This window comes from Electrophorus electricus, chromosome 14 (genome assembly GCF_013358815.1).
Source record: "Electrophorus electricus isolate fEleEle1 chromosome 14, fEleEle1.pri, whole genome shotgun sequence".
Taxonomy (NCBI): Eukaryota; Metazoa; Chordata; class Actinopteri; order Gymnotiformes; family Gymnotidae; genus Electrophorus; species Electrophorus electricus.
In genome coordinates this window covers 3,310,822-3,326,659 of record NC_049548.1, presented here as the reverse complement: position 1 = coordinate 3,326,659, position 15,838 = coordinate 3,310,822, and the positions used below count along the sequence as shown (strand labels likewise).

Here is a 15,838-nt window from a genome sequence, read left to right as displayed (position 1 = left end):
AGATGTTTCCGTGATTATTACAGTGCCTGAAATGAAAGTCACCTTGGGCAGTCAGCAGCTACAGGGCATGGATCCCTAAAATAACTGAGTCTTTGCGATGACAAGCCCTGTCCACAGAAAAAAAAAACCTGCTTCTCCCCTTTGTCTATTGTACAAGGTGGGGTAGTAGCCAGTGGGTTGGACAATCTGGTGTGTGACTGAATAGGGTGGGGAGTTGTTAAAGAATGGCACTGAGGTACTGGGTACGTATACAACAGCCTCTCTTGGTTAGTCCCAGTCATGAACACAGCCTGATGTGGAGAGGGGTAAGGCCAGGGACTGTGAGGCGAAGCAACTAGAGGCAGAATGGTGAGGTGTTGGAAATACTCAGAAACCAGTCTGGTGGCCCCACAATGCATGGTGAGATTTTATAAAGCTTTCTGATTGGTTCTTTCCTTGCAATTGGTTTGTGTCAACAAAGTTGCTTTAACTTTGAAATGTAACAGAATACAACAGGTCATGTGCTGACCCTTGCTTAATTGATGATTTGGTCCAGTTAATGAAAGGATTTTACATAGAGAATACCCACTGACAATGTAATATAGATCAAAAATGTCCATTTGCCTTACAGGAATTGTGGGCCACTCAGTGTTGAAACATCTCAGGACAGTATTGTTTGGGTGTACACTTATATTTATGTGCTTGTTTGTGGTTTTGTCTTAGTACTGTGGCACCACAAGCCACTCCAGGTTTCCTGCCAGGGTGTTCTGGAGCAGCCTTGCTGCCATACTGCTCATTGTTACCATTGCCTTCATTGTCATTGGGAAGTTAGCACTCCAGTCAGATACACAGGTAAGAATCATGGTATCTAGTTCCAATTAGCACCATTTTCAAATTATAGTAAGCTTACAGTAAAATGGTTATATGTGAAATTACTGAGTGTGATGATTAATAGTTCCTACTGGGCAATAAGCAAACGTACGATTATTAGGAGTAATTAGACTAATTATGTTCTGGAAATTACAGCTGTATAGCAAACCAAATTTCATATTTAGAATTGTATGATTTCAAACCATTAAGTCAATTTGGTGGGGATGGAGACCAAAACAAACAAACATGCAAAAGATCAAGCTTTCCCAAACAGTCTTCGTTGCAGGTTGTCCGAATCACAGCTCCTGACCATCCTGCTGCTCTGATAAACCAGTCTGCATTAGTGGACAAACACAACAACATAGTGACTTATTATGTGACCTCTCAAGCCAACCACACCTCTACTGTACTTTTTGACATTAAACATGTAAGATTCTCCTATTTTTATCTGTAATGGAATTATGCAGTTTTTTTTTCTACAGAAACTATTCAGTCATATCTCTCATTCAGGGCCTCGTATGCTATAAACCAGACAACCAAGAGACCTGCCTTCTTCGTCAAATGGAGATGACAGATTATGAAAACATGCACATTCTCCTGAATGAGTCAGAACAACAGGTAACAACTTTCAAATAATATTGTCTCAAAAGGCTATCCTCCTCGTGAAAGATAACATAAAATCCTTTTCTGTACTTTGGCATTTTAGCTGAGGTGTTCCTGAAACATGACATGACCTCATAGGGAGATCAGCAGAAGGCCTGTGCCCTTGTCCAAGTGCTACTGCTTGCAGGTTGACTGACGCTTGAACAAAGCAGCCACCCCACCGCTCCGGACCCGATTAGGGAGCTCTTTTGGCTGCTTTCTCTTCTGTGACTCCAGAAAAGGAGTAATGGACCGCATAGGGTTCAGGCAAGCTTGGTCTAACTGGACTTGAATTCCTTAGCACATCTGATCCGCCCTCCAACGATCCCATTACAGAATGGGACCACAGAGTGCACAATGGACACTCTGTTGGTTTTTTCCTGTTCCAAGTCCCTACTGGGCAGAAAGCTAGCCCTTCCGTTAACAGGGCCGAGACCTGCGCAGCACACACTTCTCTTGGCAGTAAGCAAGGTGTTTCTGTGCTGGGTTAAGATCCTGCTGAGAATGGATGAGTTGTTATTGTTGACATAGAGTGCATCATGGTCCAGGTCGAAATCTTGGCATGAGGTTGTTTTTTTTTTCCTCTTCTAAATGTTTTGGCATTATTGAACTTAATTTAGGGCATTAACAAACTATGGGTAATTCAGTCTCCTCCCCAAAAGAGAACATTCCATTCAAGATTTTTTGCCAAAATACATTTATATGCACAAGCCGTTGACAGACATATAGACTGTTTTTTGTATGCTTACTGAAGCAATACACTATGAACATAAGAGTCTGTCTGATCTCTCAGTAAATGTTGTAATTATAAACTCTTTCTATGTTGAATGAAAACAACACAAAAAATTAATCTGAATGGCACCAAGCAGCCACAATTCCTTACACACCACAATAAAACACTGTATGTTTCTTTCAGGCTCAGGTGTGGCTGCTACATAACGAGACCCAAAGACACAAAGAGTTTTTGGGCGTTTTAGGAGGCAGCCGCGTAGATGCCTCAACTCTACAGAAACCACTGCAGGCTCTCTGCCATCAGAGACCCGTGTACTGGACCAGGAGATCTAACAGTAAGACAACCCTTACAAATGCACCCTATACTAAATGCAAATGGTTTCTTTATTGTATTTTGATAGCCTCACAAAGCGTAGTTTATAACAAAATATTCCTTTTGATAATTTTGTTTACATTGCTTAGACATCATAAAGACCAAATATGGTATTCAGAAGTCAGGTATTGCACAAGTCAAGTAAATTGACATGATGGGGAGCTCTTTAGAGCAATAGATGGCCAAGAAACACAATCCAGCACTCCAGTCGTGACCTTTTCTGGAGGCATAATGAGAAATGGGAACAAGACTTCAGCTAATGCAGTGATTTTGTGATTTATATCAGCACTCAGCGTTCCACCACACTCACCTGGGCTTCTCACACCACCCCGCAGGTCCCAAAGAAAGGCTCATTTACTTCTGCATCGACATCTGCTTCCCGAGCAACATCTGCGTGTCTGTGTGTTTCTACTACCTGCCAGAGTGAGGCTCCTTCCTGAGAGCGCGTGAGCGCACTCACGCCATGCCAGATCTGCAACTAAAAGCAACTAAAGGAAGCCACGCCCTAAACCCAGTTACAGACCATTGCTCAAACACAACCATAGAGCAAACAGAATCCTTGTAACCTACAATGTCCTACTCATCACCCTTCTCCTCTGTAAACCATCCCCCTGTCGTTTCAAAATTACTCACCTGTAAGACTCATTGCTGCTAGTATTTCTTGTAACCTGATGCAGATGAGTAACTGCAAGCACTGCTGGTCTATAATAAAGCACCATTATATCAGGTGAACCATTCGTCTGAACAAAGAACACAAACATGTTTTAGGAATATAATAATGATTTGGGGCTAAAATCTTCCAGTATAATAAAACAATAACATTTTACAGATGTACATTTTACTTAAAAATGTGCAGTTATAAACAGATATGTAGGGGACCTCTAGAGCAGTATTAGTGGAGAAGGCCAATAAAATATCAAAATACGGGGCATTTAAAAACTGTGATGCCCTTTCTCTTTAGAGCAACTTCAGTCCACTCCAGTTCAGTGCTATGCTACACATTTTAATTAATTTAAATTTAATTTTAATTAAAAATGGTAATGCTTCACTGATTTAACCTTCCCTTAGGTTAATGGTGAATTTTTCTACTGCTTAAATATTTTAAAAATCAAGTACTTTTAGGATTTTGATATATAAGTTCAAATGTGTATTATACCTTTAAATCTTTCTATTTCATTTTAGAAATGCTTACATGTCTTAACATGATAGAAACGGCTGCAAAATTAATTGTACATAACTAATTATGTGACTATACTAATTATCACCCCAGGGCCACACTTAATGCAACACATACAGCAGGATCCTTACTGAACCAGACACCATTAGTTGTGAAATTCTGTACATCATAAATGACTAAGATGAATCATAGCATTTTCCACGGAGAGCCCTTGTGTGTGCTATGCAATGTCTTCTCAGAATAGTTCAGACATGGTCTGATGAGTCACTTTTGTTCATGTCGAATGTTGACTCATTCACACAGATGGCATATTGTCATTAAAATATACAACATGTCATTGAGAATGATAGAATTATCACCTCTGTCACAATCTTGATGCCATACTTACAAGTGCAATCTCCGTAATAACCATTGTCTAACATCAGAGGTCATGATGGTTGAGGCAATGAAAAATGCAAGGACTTAGTGATAGGTGTAGCTTTAAATAGGTCATGTTCAATAGTTCTGTTGGTAATTGTGTAATGCGAGGCTGCCGGGCTAGATGGCAGCAGACCGAGTTAGCCGAGCACACTGTCATTGAAGGCCAAACACACCACAGCCTTCTGGTGACCGCTGTACTCCCGTTTGATTTCCCCGCTCTCCACACACCACAGACGTGCCAGGTTATCTGAAGAGGCTGGAAACCAAGGGATTTTTAAAATGAAAGACACATCATTAATGATCTAAAGATATAGAAGTGATTTCTTGTAAAAGACACAAAAAAGGTAATACAAAAGATAAAGGACTTTTTGTGCTCAGATCAAATAAGATTCTATATGTTTTCCCCCCGCTGACAACAGATCCCTCAAAAGCCATCAAAGATATGAGGTCCACTCTAATCAAAGAACTTGACTACAGTGAAAAACAGGCCAGATTTGACAATGCTACTCAGACACAATATTCGATGAACTGTGCTGGTTCACTGCCTTGCTACAGTATAGGCCTTTACCCTACCTTATGTTCACAATTATTATGGATTTTATTATGGATTCCTTCAATGAATCATTGTCAGGTATTTACATATTCAGCAACATACCTCAGAGTATTTAGATCTATTTAATAATCTATTTAGTAAGTAGATTAATTAGTTTCTTTAGAATGTGGGGGTGAAGCAAAGGTGGTATTTTCGCAAGATAAGACATCTGAGATTTACCCTTCCAATTTCTGCTCCACATGCTCACCTGTGACGATGTACTGGGAGTCTCCAGAGAACGCACAGTCCCACATCCAGCCGCGGGATGTCTCACCAGGGTTGTTGCTCTTAATGCTCAGCTCTGTCATCAGTGAGAAGTTGGAGGTTCTCCAGATCTTACATGTCTGGTCGGCAGAGCAGGTGGCCAGCAATCTATAAGGGAATCATTATCAAAATATATAGGTGACAACTATTATCTAGTATGAAACACATAGTAATAGTTGGCCTACTTGTGTCAGTGGAAACAACCACATGATTTTTAAAATTATTAATTTACGATCAACTTACGTGGAGTCAGGACTAAATTTGCAGCGCAAAGAATAGCGCTTGTGAGCAGGAATTTTTGTCTTGGGAATAAGCTGTGTCACCTCATCACCGATTCCTCCGGCCAAATTCCAGACATAACAGTTACCCTGTGCAAGAAAAAAACAAAACACTATGCATTCAAACAGTGGCCCAGTCACCTATTTTCAGACTACTTAAGTGCAAATGAAAGGGAAGAAATTGCGATGTGATACAGAGCAAGTGGAAGAATTCTACTTACTGAGCTATTGACAGCAGCCATGTAGCTAGCATCAGGATCAATGTGCACAGAGTTCACAGAAACCTCTGGTTCTGGGATGAGCTGCTCATTATGGTCTGTTTTAAGATCCCAGATGTGGATCACACCACTTTGATCCCCAACAAATAATTCAGCCTTACAGAAGGAAGAAATGAGAAAAACCCTTTAACTCCCTCTAGAGGAAGGAGTTAAAAAAAAAAAAGGGCATCAAATCTGCAACCACAGGAATTTTATTAATAGAAGCATGAAGTGCAGTAAAAACACTCTTACTTGGTTGGGATGGAGACACACACAGTTTATTGGTGCATTGACCTGGAAGATCCTCTGACACTGCAGATTTCTGGACCTGAATACAAGAAAGTTTACATTATTTCTGAAGTCTAAACTTTCCTAGAAACATTTTTCCCATAATATTATGGGAATGATTTAACACCTCAGATCCCAGATGCGTGCCATGCAGTCCTCTCCTCCAGTGTACATCCATCTCCCATCTTCATGGAAGCCCACGGATGTAATATTTTTGCTAACACCATCATAGTTGATCACTGGGTTTGGATTGTTTGAATTTAGGTCATACATGCGTATGTGCTGATAACCTGAAAACAGAAAAAGGAAAAACTAAAAATAATTGAAGAAAAAGAGTAAAAACTAATAATAAATGTATATTTATCTGTGTACATACCAGCTGCTGCGATCATGCTCCTGTCAGGTGTTACTTCTAAAGAATTCACCTGCTGATGTTTGAGTTAAGTCATCCTTTGCTTAGTAAGCAACTGTTCATTTTTTTGTTTGCTACTGTTAAAAGTACATTGTACAGTAGCTGTACACTTCAAGGGATTTGGTATGCACATTGTTATACACAGACGCAGTGCACACCGACATTTCTCAACTAAAAGGATACAGAGTCCTGATGCTGAACAGTTCTTGTGCAAATGCCACTGTGTGCCTGCCAGAATCGCACAGTGTGGTCATATCCAGCAGTGGCAAGGATCACTGGATCACTTCCAACTGTGCCTTGGTTTACATTCATGGTTAACTTTCTAGGGCTCGCCCCAGTTTTCACCTATAAAAAAATGGAAAACACAATATCTCTAAATGTGCAAAAGCCACATCTCTTCTAGATAATTTTAGTATCTTATCTAGTAGTACCAGTAGAGTTTACTCGCTACTGTAGACGATAGGTAGCTATCCTAGCTGTCTAGATCATAAAGTGAATTAGCTACCTAGCTAACTAACTTGCTAGCCAGCAGCCATAGCTAGTCCTAAATGTCAGACTCGTCAAACCATATCAACAAACGTAGATATAAAGTCTTGCTTACCTATCAAAAGACGCACGACTAATCTAAATAAATAATATAACGAGAATTTTGAAATATTAAGAGCTACTCATATAATTTACAAGAGACATTTACAGCCGGATAGCATTACCAAATACTACCCCACTGAAACACGTTAAACGTTCATTGGTTCCGGCACAGAGCAAGGGCACCAACAAACTTACAAAGGTCATTTAAACAGTATTTTATAATATTTATTTATTGAGGAAATTATGCGAAGCATATATTTAATAAATGCACATACACAAATATTTAATGCATAACACACACATATATACATGCGTCTTTCATATGACAATGCATTCTGCCTGACTTCTAACATTAATACATTTCTAACATTCTAACATTAATACATTTTCATTTAATGTGCAACACCAACAACATAACACTATTTCATTTAAATTCTTGTGCACAATGTCAGATGGATTTGTTGATTTAGCACACTCATGTCAAGGCAGACATGCTTTGGCAGACTCATGTCAAGGCAGACATGCTTTGATTCACTTCCACTGGATCAGCATGTGTGCAGGACAGGACACTCACTCTCATCCCATTTTTTCTTTTGGAGGATGGAAACACCTGATAAAAGGAAAAGAAAAACAATCTGTTTAGAAAAGAGAATAGAAAAAAAGAAATGCTCAAATAACTATTCTAAGGCAAAATTGTGATAAACAAAACCTGCAAAATATGATATACTGTTCAAAATTGTCAGAAACCAACAAAGTGCAAACACTTGAAATTAACTGTATTTCAGTACATGTAATGACAATTTCTGTGACTTATTACCAAACATATCTGATTTATTATTTTATCTACATGAATCTGATGCACTATGCAGATCATTCAACTGAAAACTTAATTTAAAATAATTCAGGCTTTTGTGATTATCCAAATATATTGTCTAAAATTATTATGTTCATTAAAACTGCACAATTAACAAATATGGTTGATGTCACGTTATGGCCTCGCCCCCCTCCTCAAACGTCGTGTGTGTTCGTCTGTGTTGCCATGCCCTCTCGTATTGTCCACCTATTCCGTATTATGTGTAATCGCCTTGAGTCTTTATATGTCCCCTGTGTTGTAGTGCGTGTTGTTGGTGTTTGAAATATGCTTTGTGAGATGTGTTTATCGTTTGGGGGTTGTCGTGTGTTTGCTTGTGAGTACGAATAAAATTGTGTTTCTGTCATCGTGTCTCGTCCCCGCATCCTGCCTCTCCTCGTATTGTCACAGTTGAACTAATGGTGGAGCCTTAAAGAAGAATAAAATATCCAGGACTCAAAGCATTTTAAACCTTAAAAGCATTTTAAACCTTCAGATAAATTTTGCATCGTTCTAGAAGAAACCTCCACTTCATGGCCGTCCTTTCTCGTTCTGAGAGACCAATGAATTCCTCAGACTGAAATGGAAACAATGTTTGCTTTGGTAAACCCAGGGAGTTAAATTACAATAGCCATAAAATGCTTTCATCTTTTATTCTTATGTTCTGTCACCTTACTTAATGAACCCCAATATTTAGATCAACCTTTCAGTTAGATTTATGTCACATTCTATGTAGACCACATTGGGACAGTTGGTTTACAAACTAAACAGTTTTATGGTTGCCTTCAAATCCCCACATAATCCCTAACACATAAGAATATCCAATTTCATATTTAAGAAAAATCTGACAAAATTGCATATACTAGCCCAGTCCACTCTCTAACAAAAAATCTGAGTTTTCAGAACTCACAGTACATCCCAGTGTTTTTTCAGCTGCTGATCCTGACAGGCTGCATGTCTGCAGAGTTCCCGTGTGATCGCTGATATCCACCAGCAGATGGAAGGCTGCTGTCACTTCAAGTGACTGTCCTTGATTTGGACAGCCTGTGTTGGTGCACGTCCCAACTTCTTCACTGACTTGAAATTTGCATCTGGCACTATGGCATAAAGGTTACTCATTCAGATTAAGATCAATTCTGTGGAGAACAGGAATGTCACAAGATAGGCTTCACTTGACCACAAAGCAATTCAGACTTACCATCTGCTCCGAATTACTTTGGATATGGAGGAATCCAATCCTAGAGTGGTGATGAACCCATATGTAACACCATAGAAGCCATCACAACTTTCTTGGGCTATGGCTTTAGCTTGACTCACTGTCAGCACATCACCAATAGATTCCACTGAAATAAGTGTAAACACACCGATTTAGTATCTACACAAATCTCACACAAATAAACTATGCACTCCTGTTGCAGTCTTGCACATTATCCTACTACCTAAACCAGCACTGTACTCTGAACTGTTCTGGCTGCTACTGGTGACTGCTATGTTCAGGGTAGCATGTCATTGATTGCTATGCACAACTCGCTTTACATATGCCCAGTACTGTGCTAAATTGCACTGTCTACTCATTTTGTATTTGTCCTGTCCTGTATTTATTATTGTTTATTTAATATTTATTTAATGACATTTTGCACTATATTGGACTGTTTGCACTTGTGTAGCATGTTGTCTGTTGCACTGTTGTTTTTATGTTGCACCATGGTCCTGGAGGAACATTGTCTCGTTTTTGTTGTGTACTTGTATATAGCTGAAATGACAATAAAACTTCTTGAACTTGAACTTGATCTATCTGAATGCATGCCACTATCGTTTAATGTACACGTATGGCACAAAAGGTATCATTCTGCACTTACAACATTCATTTTCACTCAGTTCTGTCTCTTGCTCATCTAGCTGTCCATTTTCTGATAATTCCCTTACATAACCGAATAGCTGATTGGCTTCTGATGTATCTATAGATTAAAACTTGGTTACAAATGTAATCCTTGACTAAATGTCCACAGTTTATTAAGAACTATATTTTTATAGGAGAAGTTTAAAAGAAATGTAATGTACAAGCATACTTACCAGGGTTGATGGTAATGATTGTTTTCGAGGTCACTGTTGCCACCATACTGTTACGAAAAGTGTCAAAGCTGATGCGAGCATCCACTATGAAGACCACTGCAAGTTAAATATAAATACCTATCTATAGAAAACCTAATGTTACACACAAGCATGTAAAAAGTTTATCTTCTGTGAATTACTATACCGGTCTCTCGTGGTGTCAGAGGCTGCACAAGCTGAATTGTCTCCCGATCCCAGCTATAAATGAAACCACTAGTAAGAATAAGCACTATATTATGATGAAATTACAGCTTTGGACATGAATTTCAAACGTACCATATTAATGGGAAGGATGTCAAAGTTTCATCAAAGAGCCTGATCTCTAGCCTCTGTCCTTTCCGTCCATCTGAAGTAGTAAAGTACTTTGGTTCACTGACCTTGAGTGGATATATTGAGATACAAAACATGTACAAAATTATTCTGCCTAGAAACATTTGCTCTTTGCCAGGACATATGATAGTTTCCTACCGATCGTACAGCAGCTAAAATGTTAATGAAATTTCCATCTAGGCTTTGTCCATTTGCAGTAATATCTCCAAGTGTGTAGAAATCCCTAGAGTCCTTTACTGGTATGTGAAACAGAGGAAGAAGCCTGGTCTCTGTGTCTAAATCTGAACACATCCTTATGGTTGAGTGAACTTCTGTCACCAGCAGTCTGTAGAAACTGAGGGATACCATGAAACACTTTTTAACCATTAAGGAAAAAAAAAAAGCTCTGCACCAAGTGCATGGCCTCTTTCATGGCTACTGTTGTACCACTGGGACATTTTAGTGCCCACACACAATTAGATACAACATATTTTCCTCTCTTCCTATGCTTATGTACCAGTTACAAATGCCATATAGTGTCATATGTGAACAGAAGATGGAATATAGATAGCTTCTTTACAGCTTCTGTACATATTTTCCTATTGCATATTTCCTATATAAGTTTTTTAAATGTCATATTTTACCTTGGGGTTGAGGGACAGAACCTGTCTTCTTTCTCAGGATCTTTGGCAGCAACAAGAGGATTTTCAATGATAACTGAAAAACAAATTAAAATCTGAACTACAAGTTGTGGTTTTCTGTATGTCACCTGCGAAGTTATTCACGAGGTATTTCTCACCACAATCTCCAATTCTGAAGTGGCTACAAAGCCCTTGAATATATTCCTCCTTCCCCCATGAAGAAACATTGATGAAATGGTCTGGTGAGTCCTTAATGGTGAAGCTGAAAGTGAATCTTTCAGATCCAACATCTGAAATGTGAAGAGCAACTTTACTGATGACTCTTATAAAATGCTAAAAAAAAAAAAAAAAGTAAAAATAGATGGCACACAATCCAGGAGAGTAATGCACTAAATGTTGTAAAACATTACAACAGTTGTCTGCTAAATGCCGTAAATGTAAAACATTCTGTCACGGCTAGTCCCTGCCAGCTTCCATGTTTTCCCTGTCTTGTTTTCGTTCCATGCCAGTTTCGTTTTCTCCGCCCCTCGTTTGATTGCTCACACCTGTCTCTCATTTCTACCTTGTTAAGTTCATGTATTTATACCCTGTCTGAGGGCTCGTGTTTGCCGGATGTATTTCAAAGCTTTCGTTTATGTTAGCATGTTTCGTTATCCCAGCATTCGTGGTTCCTAGTCTATGTTATAGCCTGCTTACCTTATTTGCCTTCGAGTGTTTGTTTGTTTATAATGTATCCTCGTAATCTCCGTGTTGGCTCTATGACCCTGGACTACGACTACGGATTTGTCTCGCTCTCCAATGTCTCGCACACGCGTCCGCCTCCTTACCGCTCACCGTTACACATTCCAATTCTTTGTCTGGTTAAGTATTACTGAAAAATGTCATAGGCCACAAATTATTTAAATTATGAAGTCACTAACTTTTCCTGTCTGGAAATCCTCTTGCATCAGTCTTTCCAATGATAATCCCAACCACACTCTGAAAACAATATAAGTTTTACTTTGTAAAATTACAAGGAATTTAGGCATCGCACTTTAGGCGGCTATATATTTTTACAAAGCCTTTTGTTTTATCTAGAGGCAGCTAAGATACGTTCTGTGCTGTAACAGAACCACATTAAAAATAACTTGTTATCAAATATCTGTAGCTAGCACGAATAACAAAATCTCACCGGACGTGTGATATTTGGGCTTAAGGCAGATATTGACACGAAGTTCTGTAGTGAAGCATATGCCATGTTTGGACCTGAAACAACAAAAAAGCCACTCAAGAGGAGAACGTAAAGACAAGTCAGGTGTGACCCACCACAGGTGCTGGTCAGGTCCACAGTGGTTAGCCATGTTAGCTAGGACAGCTACCTCGCTCAGCTAACTCGATTATATCTTTGTATGCGCTAGCAAGTTGTGACCCACGACTGCTCGCCACGTTATGGCTACCCAGTTAAGATATATCTTGCCTGAAAAACCGTCAAAGTGTCACAAATGAACACAAAAATGTAACTTGGTGGCGTATAAGAGCAAACCACAGGCGAACCGGCTCACTACTACTGTGGAAAACGTATAGCGCGTGCTATGGCGCGAGAGCCATTACGTTGACTGATGGAAATTCGTTGTAGAGCCAATTTTTAAACACATACATACATATATATATATATATATATATATATATATATATATATATATATATGTGTGTGTGTGTGTGTGTGTGTGTGTGTGTGTGTGTGTGTGTGTGTGTGTGTGTGTGTGTGTGTATGGAAAAATCACTTACATATATGTCTTAAAGTATTTTTATTGATTAGTAATGGAGGCAAAATGCGTGAAGTGGAGGTAATGGTCGACTTACCAAGGTGCCCCTTTTTATCGTTACAAAAATTATTTATAGGCGTTACAGTCAAACAGCGAGAAAATGGACAACAAAACGACATTCTTTAAAGAAAAAAGCATACAACGAATACATTTCATTTACCTATAAAGTGCAACACAGTTGTTCAGTATTAATGCCTAGACGGAGACAAGTAAAAACCCAGAATCAAACTATAATACGTTAAACTTACATGAGTACACAACCTGAGAACATTAATAATTTTGTGTCCACGTTTCCAGAAAACGTTGAATATTTAAAATTACATTTTATATGTAATAAGTTATAACAACTGTTTAACACATGAATATATTTATTTTTACTAAAAATATTTATTGCTTCATTTTTTTCATGAAAACAGGATGGCCACAAACATCCGGGCACAAGCTCCCCACTGGGCTTTTCCCTGTGCGCTTCAAGCAGTAGGCATCCAATAGTGCACGAACATCAGCAGCTACTGAACATCTTCACACCCCCCACTCCTCACATTAGCATTCGCCAGCCTTATCTGTCAAATAAAATGCGTATGTAATTAGTTTTTAATGGAACTCAAAATATTCAAAAAATATTCACTAAAACATTAAACAAAAGCACACTTTCTCATCACACCCATATTTATGTGGTTGCAGTAGAGTTAATTGCTGTACCGCTTAATTATCTTTCGGGGCAAACGTCAGCGAGTGACTAAATATTCAGAAGCGTGATAAACCTTCCTCTGGGCCGTCATTCACAAACTCATGGCCTAGTCCATTTCCACACTTGCCACAAAGAACCTGCACACAAACCCAATATAAACTGGTAAAATGTAACGTTGCCGTACCAAATACGGTAACTTATTCGTCTGTTCTACAATCCTGACCTAATACTTTAACCGTAGCTGTAGTAAAACAGATATTTCTTAACTATAACATGCCTTTTCACCTTGTAGGCTGTGTGGGACTGCATAATTTTAGTCACACTGTCCTTTAGGACGGTGTCTGTGAACGCAGGCCAGGGCGACGAATGGGGATATTTAGACCTGCTCGAAAACAGTGGGTGTTCACACTGGGAGCACACATATATTCCTGCACACAAAGAAAATTAATAGTTAGCCATCGTTATTGGCGATAATGAATTTGCTTAGAAATGTTTTAGCTGTGTAATGACGTGCTAATTACGAAACCAAAACAATAGTACATTTTCCATAAGAAGCCGGTAAGGCTAAGTGTGGTGGCCAGTCATTTTGAATTAAACTCGTCAGCAAATTTAAAGGAGTAGAAGTCTCTGGGCCTTTATGTAGGCTATATGTGTAGCCAATATTAGTAATCTAGACTAACTAAATTATTAAGGCCAGAATCTACGTTAGCTAACCTAACTTACCTAACCAAAGCAAGTACTTCGCTAGCCAGCTAAAAAACCTTTAAGTCCATGGCATACCGGGTTTGAAATGGTCTTTATAGATTTCCTCCCCGAAAAAAGAGCAGAACGACATTTTGACTGAAATAACAACCGCGAGCTGGACGAGAATATCCCGGTCACATGATAATCACAACCTTCACGCTTGTTCTGCCACTAGATGGCAGTGTAATATTTTTTTAACATTGAAACAAGCGGGTTTTACCGCTTTCATGGACCCTATTAATCACAGTCAATGGGGAGTTAAAATTTTGCTTAGACATAACATACCTACGAGGTCAGACTAGTTTAGGTATTTGTTTTATTAAATGACAAAATATATTCTTTGTTGTAGGTGAAATATTCATTAGTATCTTTTCAATTAACTTACATATATTGTAAGACATTTGTTTTAGAAGCTTTGTCAAGAAATAATGCAATAAGGAAAAAAAAACTTTACACCTCAGAGCCACTGACGATGACTATAGAAGAAATACAGTGCCCATTATATATTTGTTACTATATGCAGCAGCTGCAATCCACCTCTAACATTTTCTTCAACCAGAGCATTTACAATGGCTTTCTCTTGTCACTTGGTTAGTCAAATTTGCAGAAATGTTTTAGCAACTCTGGGAGCTCCAACCAGTCCAAAGCCATTCTGTGAACAATATGCTTCTGAATAGTCTTTCGGCAGAGTGTTTGCAGCGAGGCAACTACAACAGAAGATGGGGGTGAAGAAAATAATCACTTCATCATTACAGTTGTTATTAAATCATATAGTTGTTAAATCATATGTAAATTGTAAATTGTATCTAGATATTTTGTTTTAATATGGAACTTACAGCCATAGTCCACCTGGACAATTCTGACACATTTAGTGGCAGCAAATACATCCACGACAGCATAAACAGGCCTGTCGGTAGGAATTCCTTTGACACAGGCACCCATGTCCTCACCATTGATGACAATATGCATATCAGCAATGCTTTGCCCTTTGGGCACATATACTACCCCTATGCGACTACGCCTGGCAGTGGGAGGCAAAATGTTGGTCTTGTACAGATCGTCCAGGATGTGACTGAACCGTCCAGGCCGACTCCGTCCCACCAGCTTGTCCTTGGGTATGCACACATTATCTATATACAGGTGGGTGTCAGTAAAAAACGTTCTAGACATGCTTTCCCTCTCGGTTCCACCGTCTGCTGCCCTCATCTCTGCCGCCTGACCTGCGTGCTCGTGAGCCTCCTGCTCGATAACTTTATTGTGGTTCCGAGTGATTGCAAACACCCAGCTGTCTCCCAGGTCTACCAGGTCAGGCAGAGAGTACTCAGGCACTGTGACCAGCGTTCCAGGGTCACGTGCTGTCAGGCCGATCCTGAGGTGGCCACACCAGCCGAGCTCCTTGTCCTCGATCTCCACCAGGAAGATCTCTCCAGGGTTCAGAGGGTGTTTGCTAAAGCAAATTCCATTTGCAAAACTTGCAACCCGGGTGGCCTTAGTTCCAGAGTTGTCCAATCTCACATTGGTACCATGGACCGGGTGAAACTCCATGAACTGTCCCAGAATCACAGCCATTTAAGAAAAAAATTATACAATTTATATCAGCTTCCAGCATAAGAAAAGTTTTTTTTTAAAAGTAGTAAAAACTACAGAAACAGATTTTTACACTTCACTAAAGATCAGAAACTATATTTCTTCCCAAGTCCCCTACTTAGTCCTTGTTGAATACATTTTGTAGGGCAGTTAAATAACTCCACCACATGCTTCAACACACTGTGGCTAGGAGAATGTTCTAGTTTCAAAGTAGTGGCTATTTCTGA

At 39.2% G+C, this 15,838-nt stretch overlaps 5 protein-coding genes across 8 annotated transcripts; 1 reads left to right on the top strand and 4 right to left on the bottom strand.

Annotated features, from left to right (window-relative positions):
* The first annotated feature begins 41 nt into the window (after positions 1 to 41).
* bricd5 (BRICHOS domain containing 5) lies at positions 42 to 3,043 on the top strand. The gene is made up of 6 exons (XM_027006060.2): positions 42 to 399; positions 703 to 831; positions 1,124 to 1,276; positions 1,360 to 1,467; positions 2,408 to 2,558; positions 2,932 to 3,043. The coding sequence occupies exons 1-6, from the start codon at positions 346 to 348 to the stop codon at positions 3,021 to 3,023; spliced, it is 687 nt and encodes a 228-aa protein (XP_026861861.2). The 5' UTR covers positions 42 to 345; the 3' UTR covers positions 3,024 to 3,043.
* On the bottom strand, positions 1,099 to 6,993 carry mlst8 (MTOR associated protein, LST8 homolog (S. cerevisiae)). Of its 4 annotated transcripts, XM_027006057.2 has the most exons (11): positions 6,886 to 6,993; positions 6,468 to 6,629; positions 6,249 to 6,300; positions 6,000 to 6,162; positions 5,837 to 5,912; positions 5,549 to 5,701; positions 5,293 to 5,417; positions 4,994 to 5,157; positions 4,367 to 4,449; positions 3,230 to 3,298; positions 1,099 to 1,184 (listed from the first exon to the last, which is right to left on the bottom strand). In XM_027006057.2, exons 2-10 carry the CDS (start codon positions 6,594 to 6,596, stop codon positions 3,248 to 3,250), a joined length of 996 nt encoding a protein of 331 aa, XP_026861858.1. In that variant the 5' UTR covers positions 6,597 to 6,629; positions 6,886 to 6,993; the 3' UTR covers positions 1,099 to 1,184; positions 3,230 to 3,247. The 4 variants fall into 4 exon arrangements, with proteins under 4 accessions (XP_026861858.1, XP_026861856.2, XP_026861857.1 ...); XM_027006055.2 differs by lacking the exon at positions 1,099 to 1,184 and having other exon boundaries at positions 2,546 to 3,336; XM_027006056.2 differs by lacking the exon at positions 1,099 to 1,184 and having other exon boundaries at positions 2,546 to 3,298.
* Positions 6,994 to 7,146: 153 nt separating this feature from the next.
* Positions 7,147 to 12,021, bottom strand: meiob (meiosis specific with OB-fold). Its single transcript, XM_027006084.2, has 13 exons — positions 11,956 to 12,021; positions 11,705 to 11,762; positions 10,943 to 11,074; positions 10,788 to 10,860; positions 10,303 to 10,498; positions 10,111 to 10,211; positions 9,980 to 10,032; positions 9,796 to 9,891; positions 9,582 to 9,680; positions 8,921 to 9,065; positions 8,633 to 8,819; positions 8,213 to 8,299; positions 7,147 to 7,482 (listed from the first exon to the last, which is right to left on the bottom strand). The coding sequence occupies exons 1-13, from the start codon at positions 12,019 to 12,021 to the stop codon at positions 7,378 to 7,380; spliced, it is 1,398 nt and encodes a 465-aa protein (XP_026861885.2). The 3' UTR covers positions 7,147 to 7,377.
* A 533-nt stretch (positions 12,022 to 12,554) lies between these two features.
* msrb1b (methionine sulfoxide reductase B1b) lies at positions 12,555 to 14,185 on the bottom strand. Its single transcript, XM_035533873.1, has 4 exons — positions 14,061 to 14,185; positions 13,566 to 13,708; positions 13,292 to 13,417; positions 12,555 to 13,152 (listed from the first exon to the last, which is right to left on the bottom strand). The coding sequence occupies exons 1-3, from the start codon at positions 14,113 to 14,115 to the stop codon at positions 13,295 to 13,297; spliced, it is 321 nt and encodes a 106-aa protein (XP_035389766.1). The 5' UTR covers positions 14,116 to 14,185; the 3' UTR covers positions 12,555 to 13,152; positions 13,292 to 13,294.
* A 137-nt stretch (positions 14,186 to 14,322) lies between these two features.
* On the bottom strand, positions 14,323 to 15,838 carry neurl2 (neuralized E3 ubiquitin protein ligase 2). The gene is made up of 2 exons (XM_027006124.2): positions 14,861 to 15,838; positions 14,323 to 14,731 (listed from the first exon to the last, which is right to left on the bottom strand). Exons 1-2 carry the CDS (start codon positions 15,591 to 15,593, stop codon positions 14,616 to 14,618), a joined length of 849 nt encoding a protein of 282 aa, XP_026861925.1. The 5' UTR covers positions 15,594 to 15,838; the 3' UTR covers positions 14,323 to 14,615.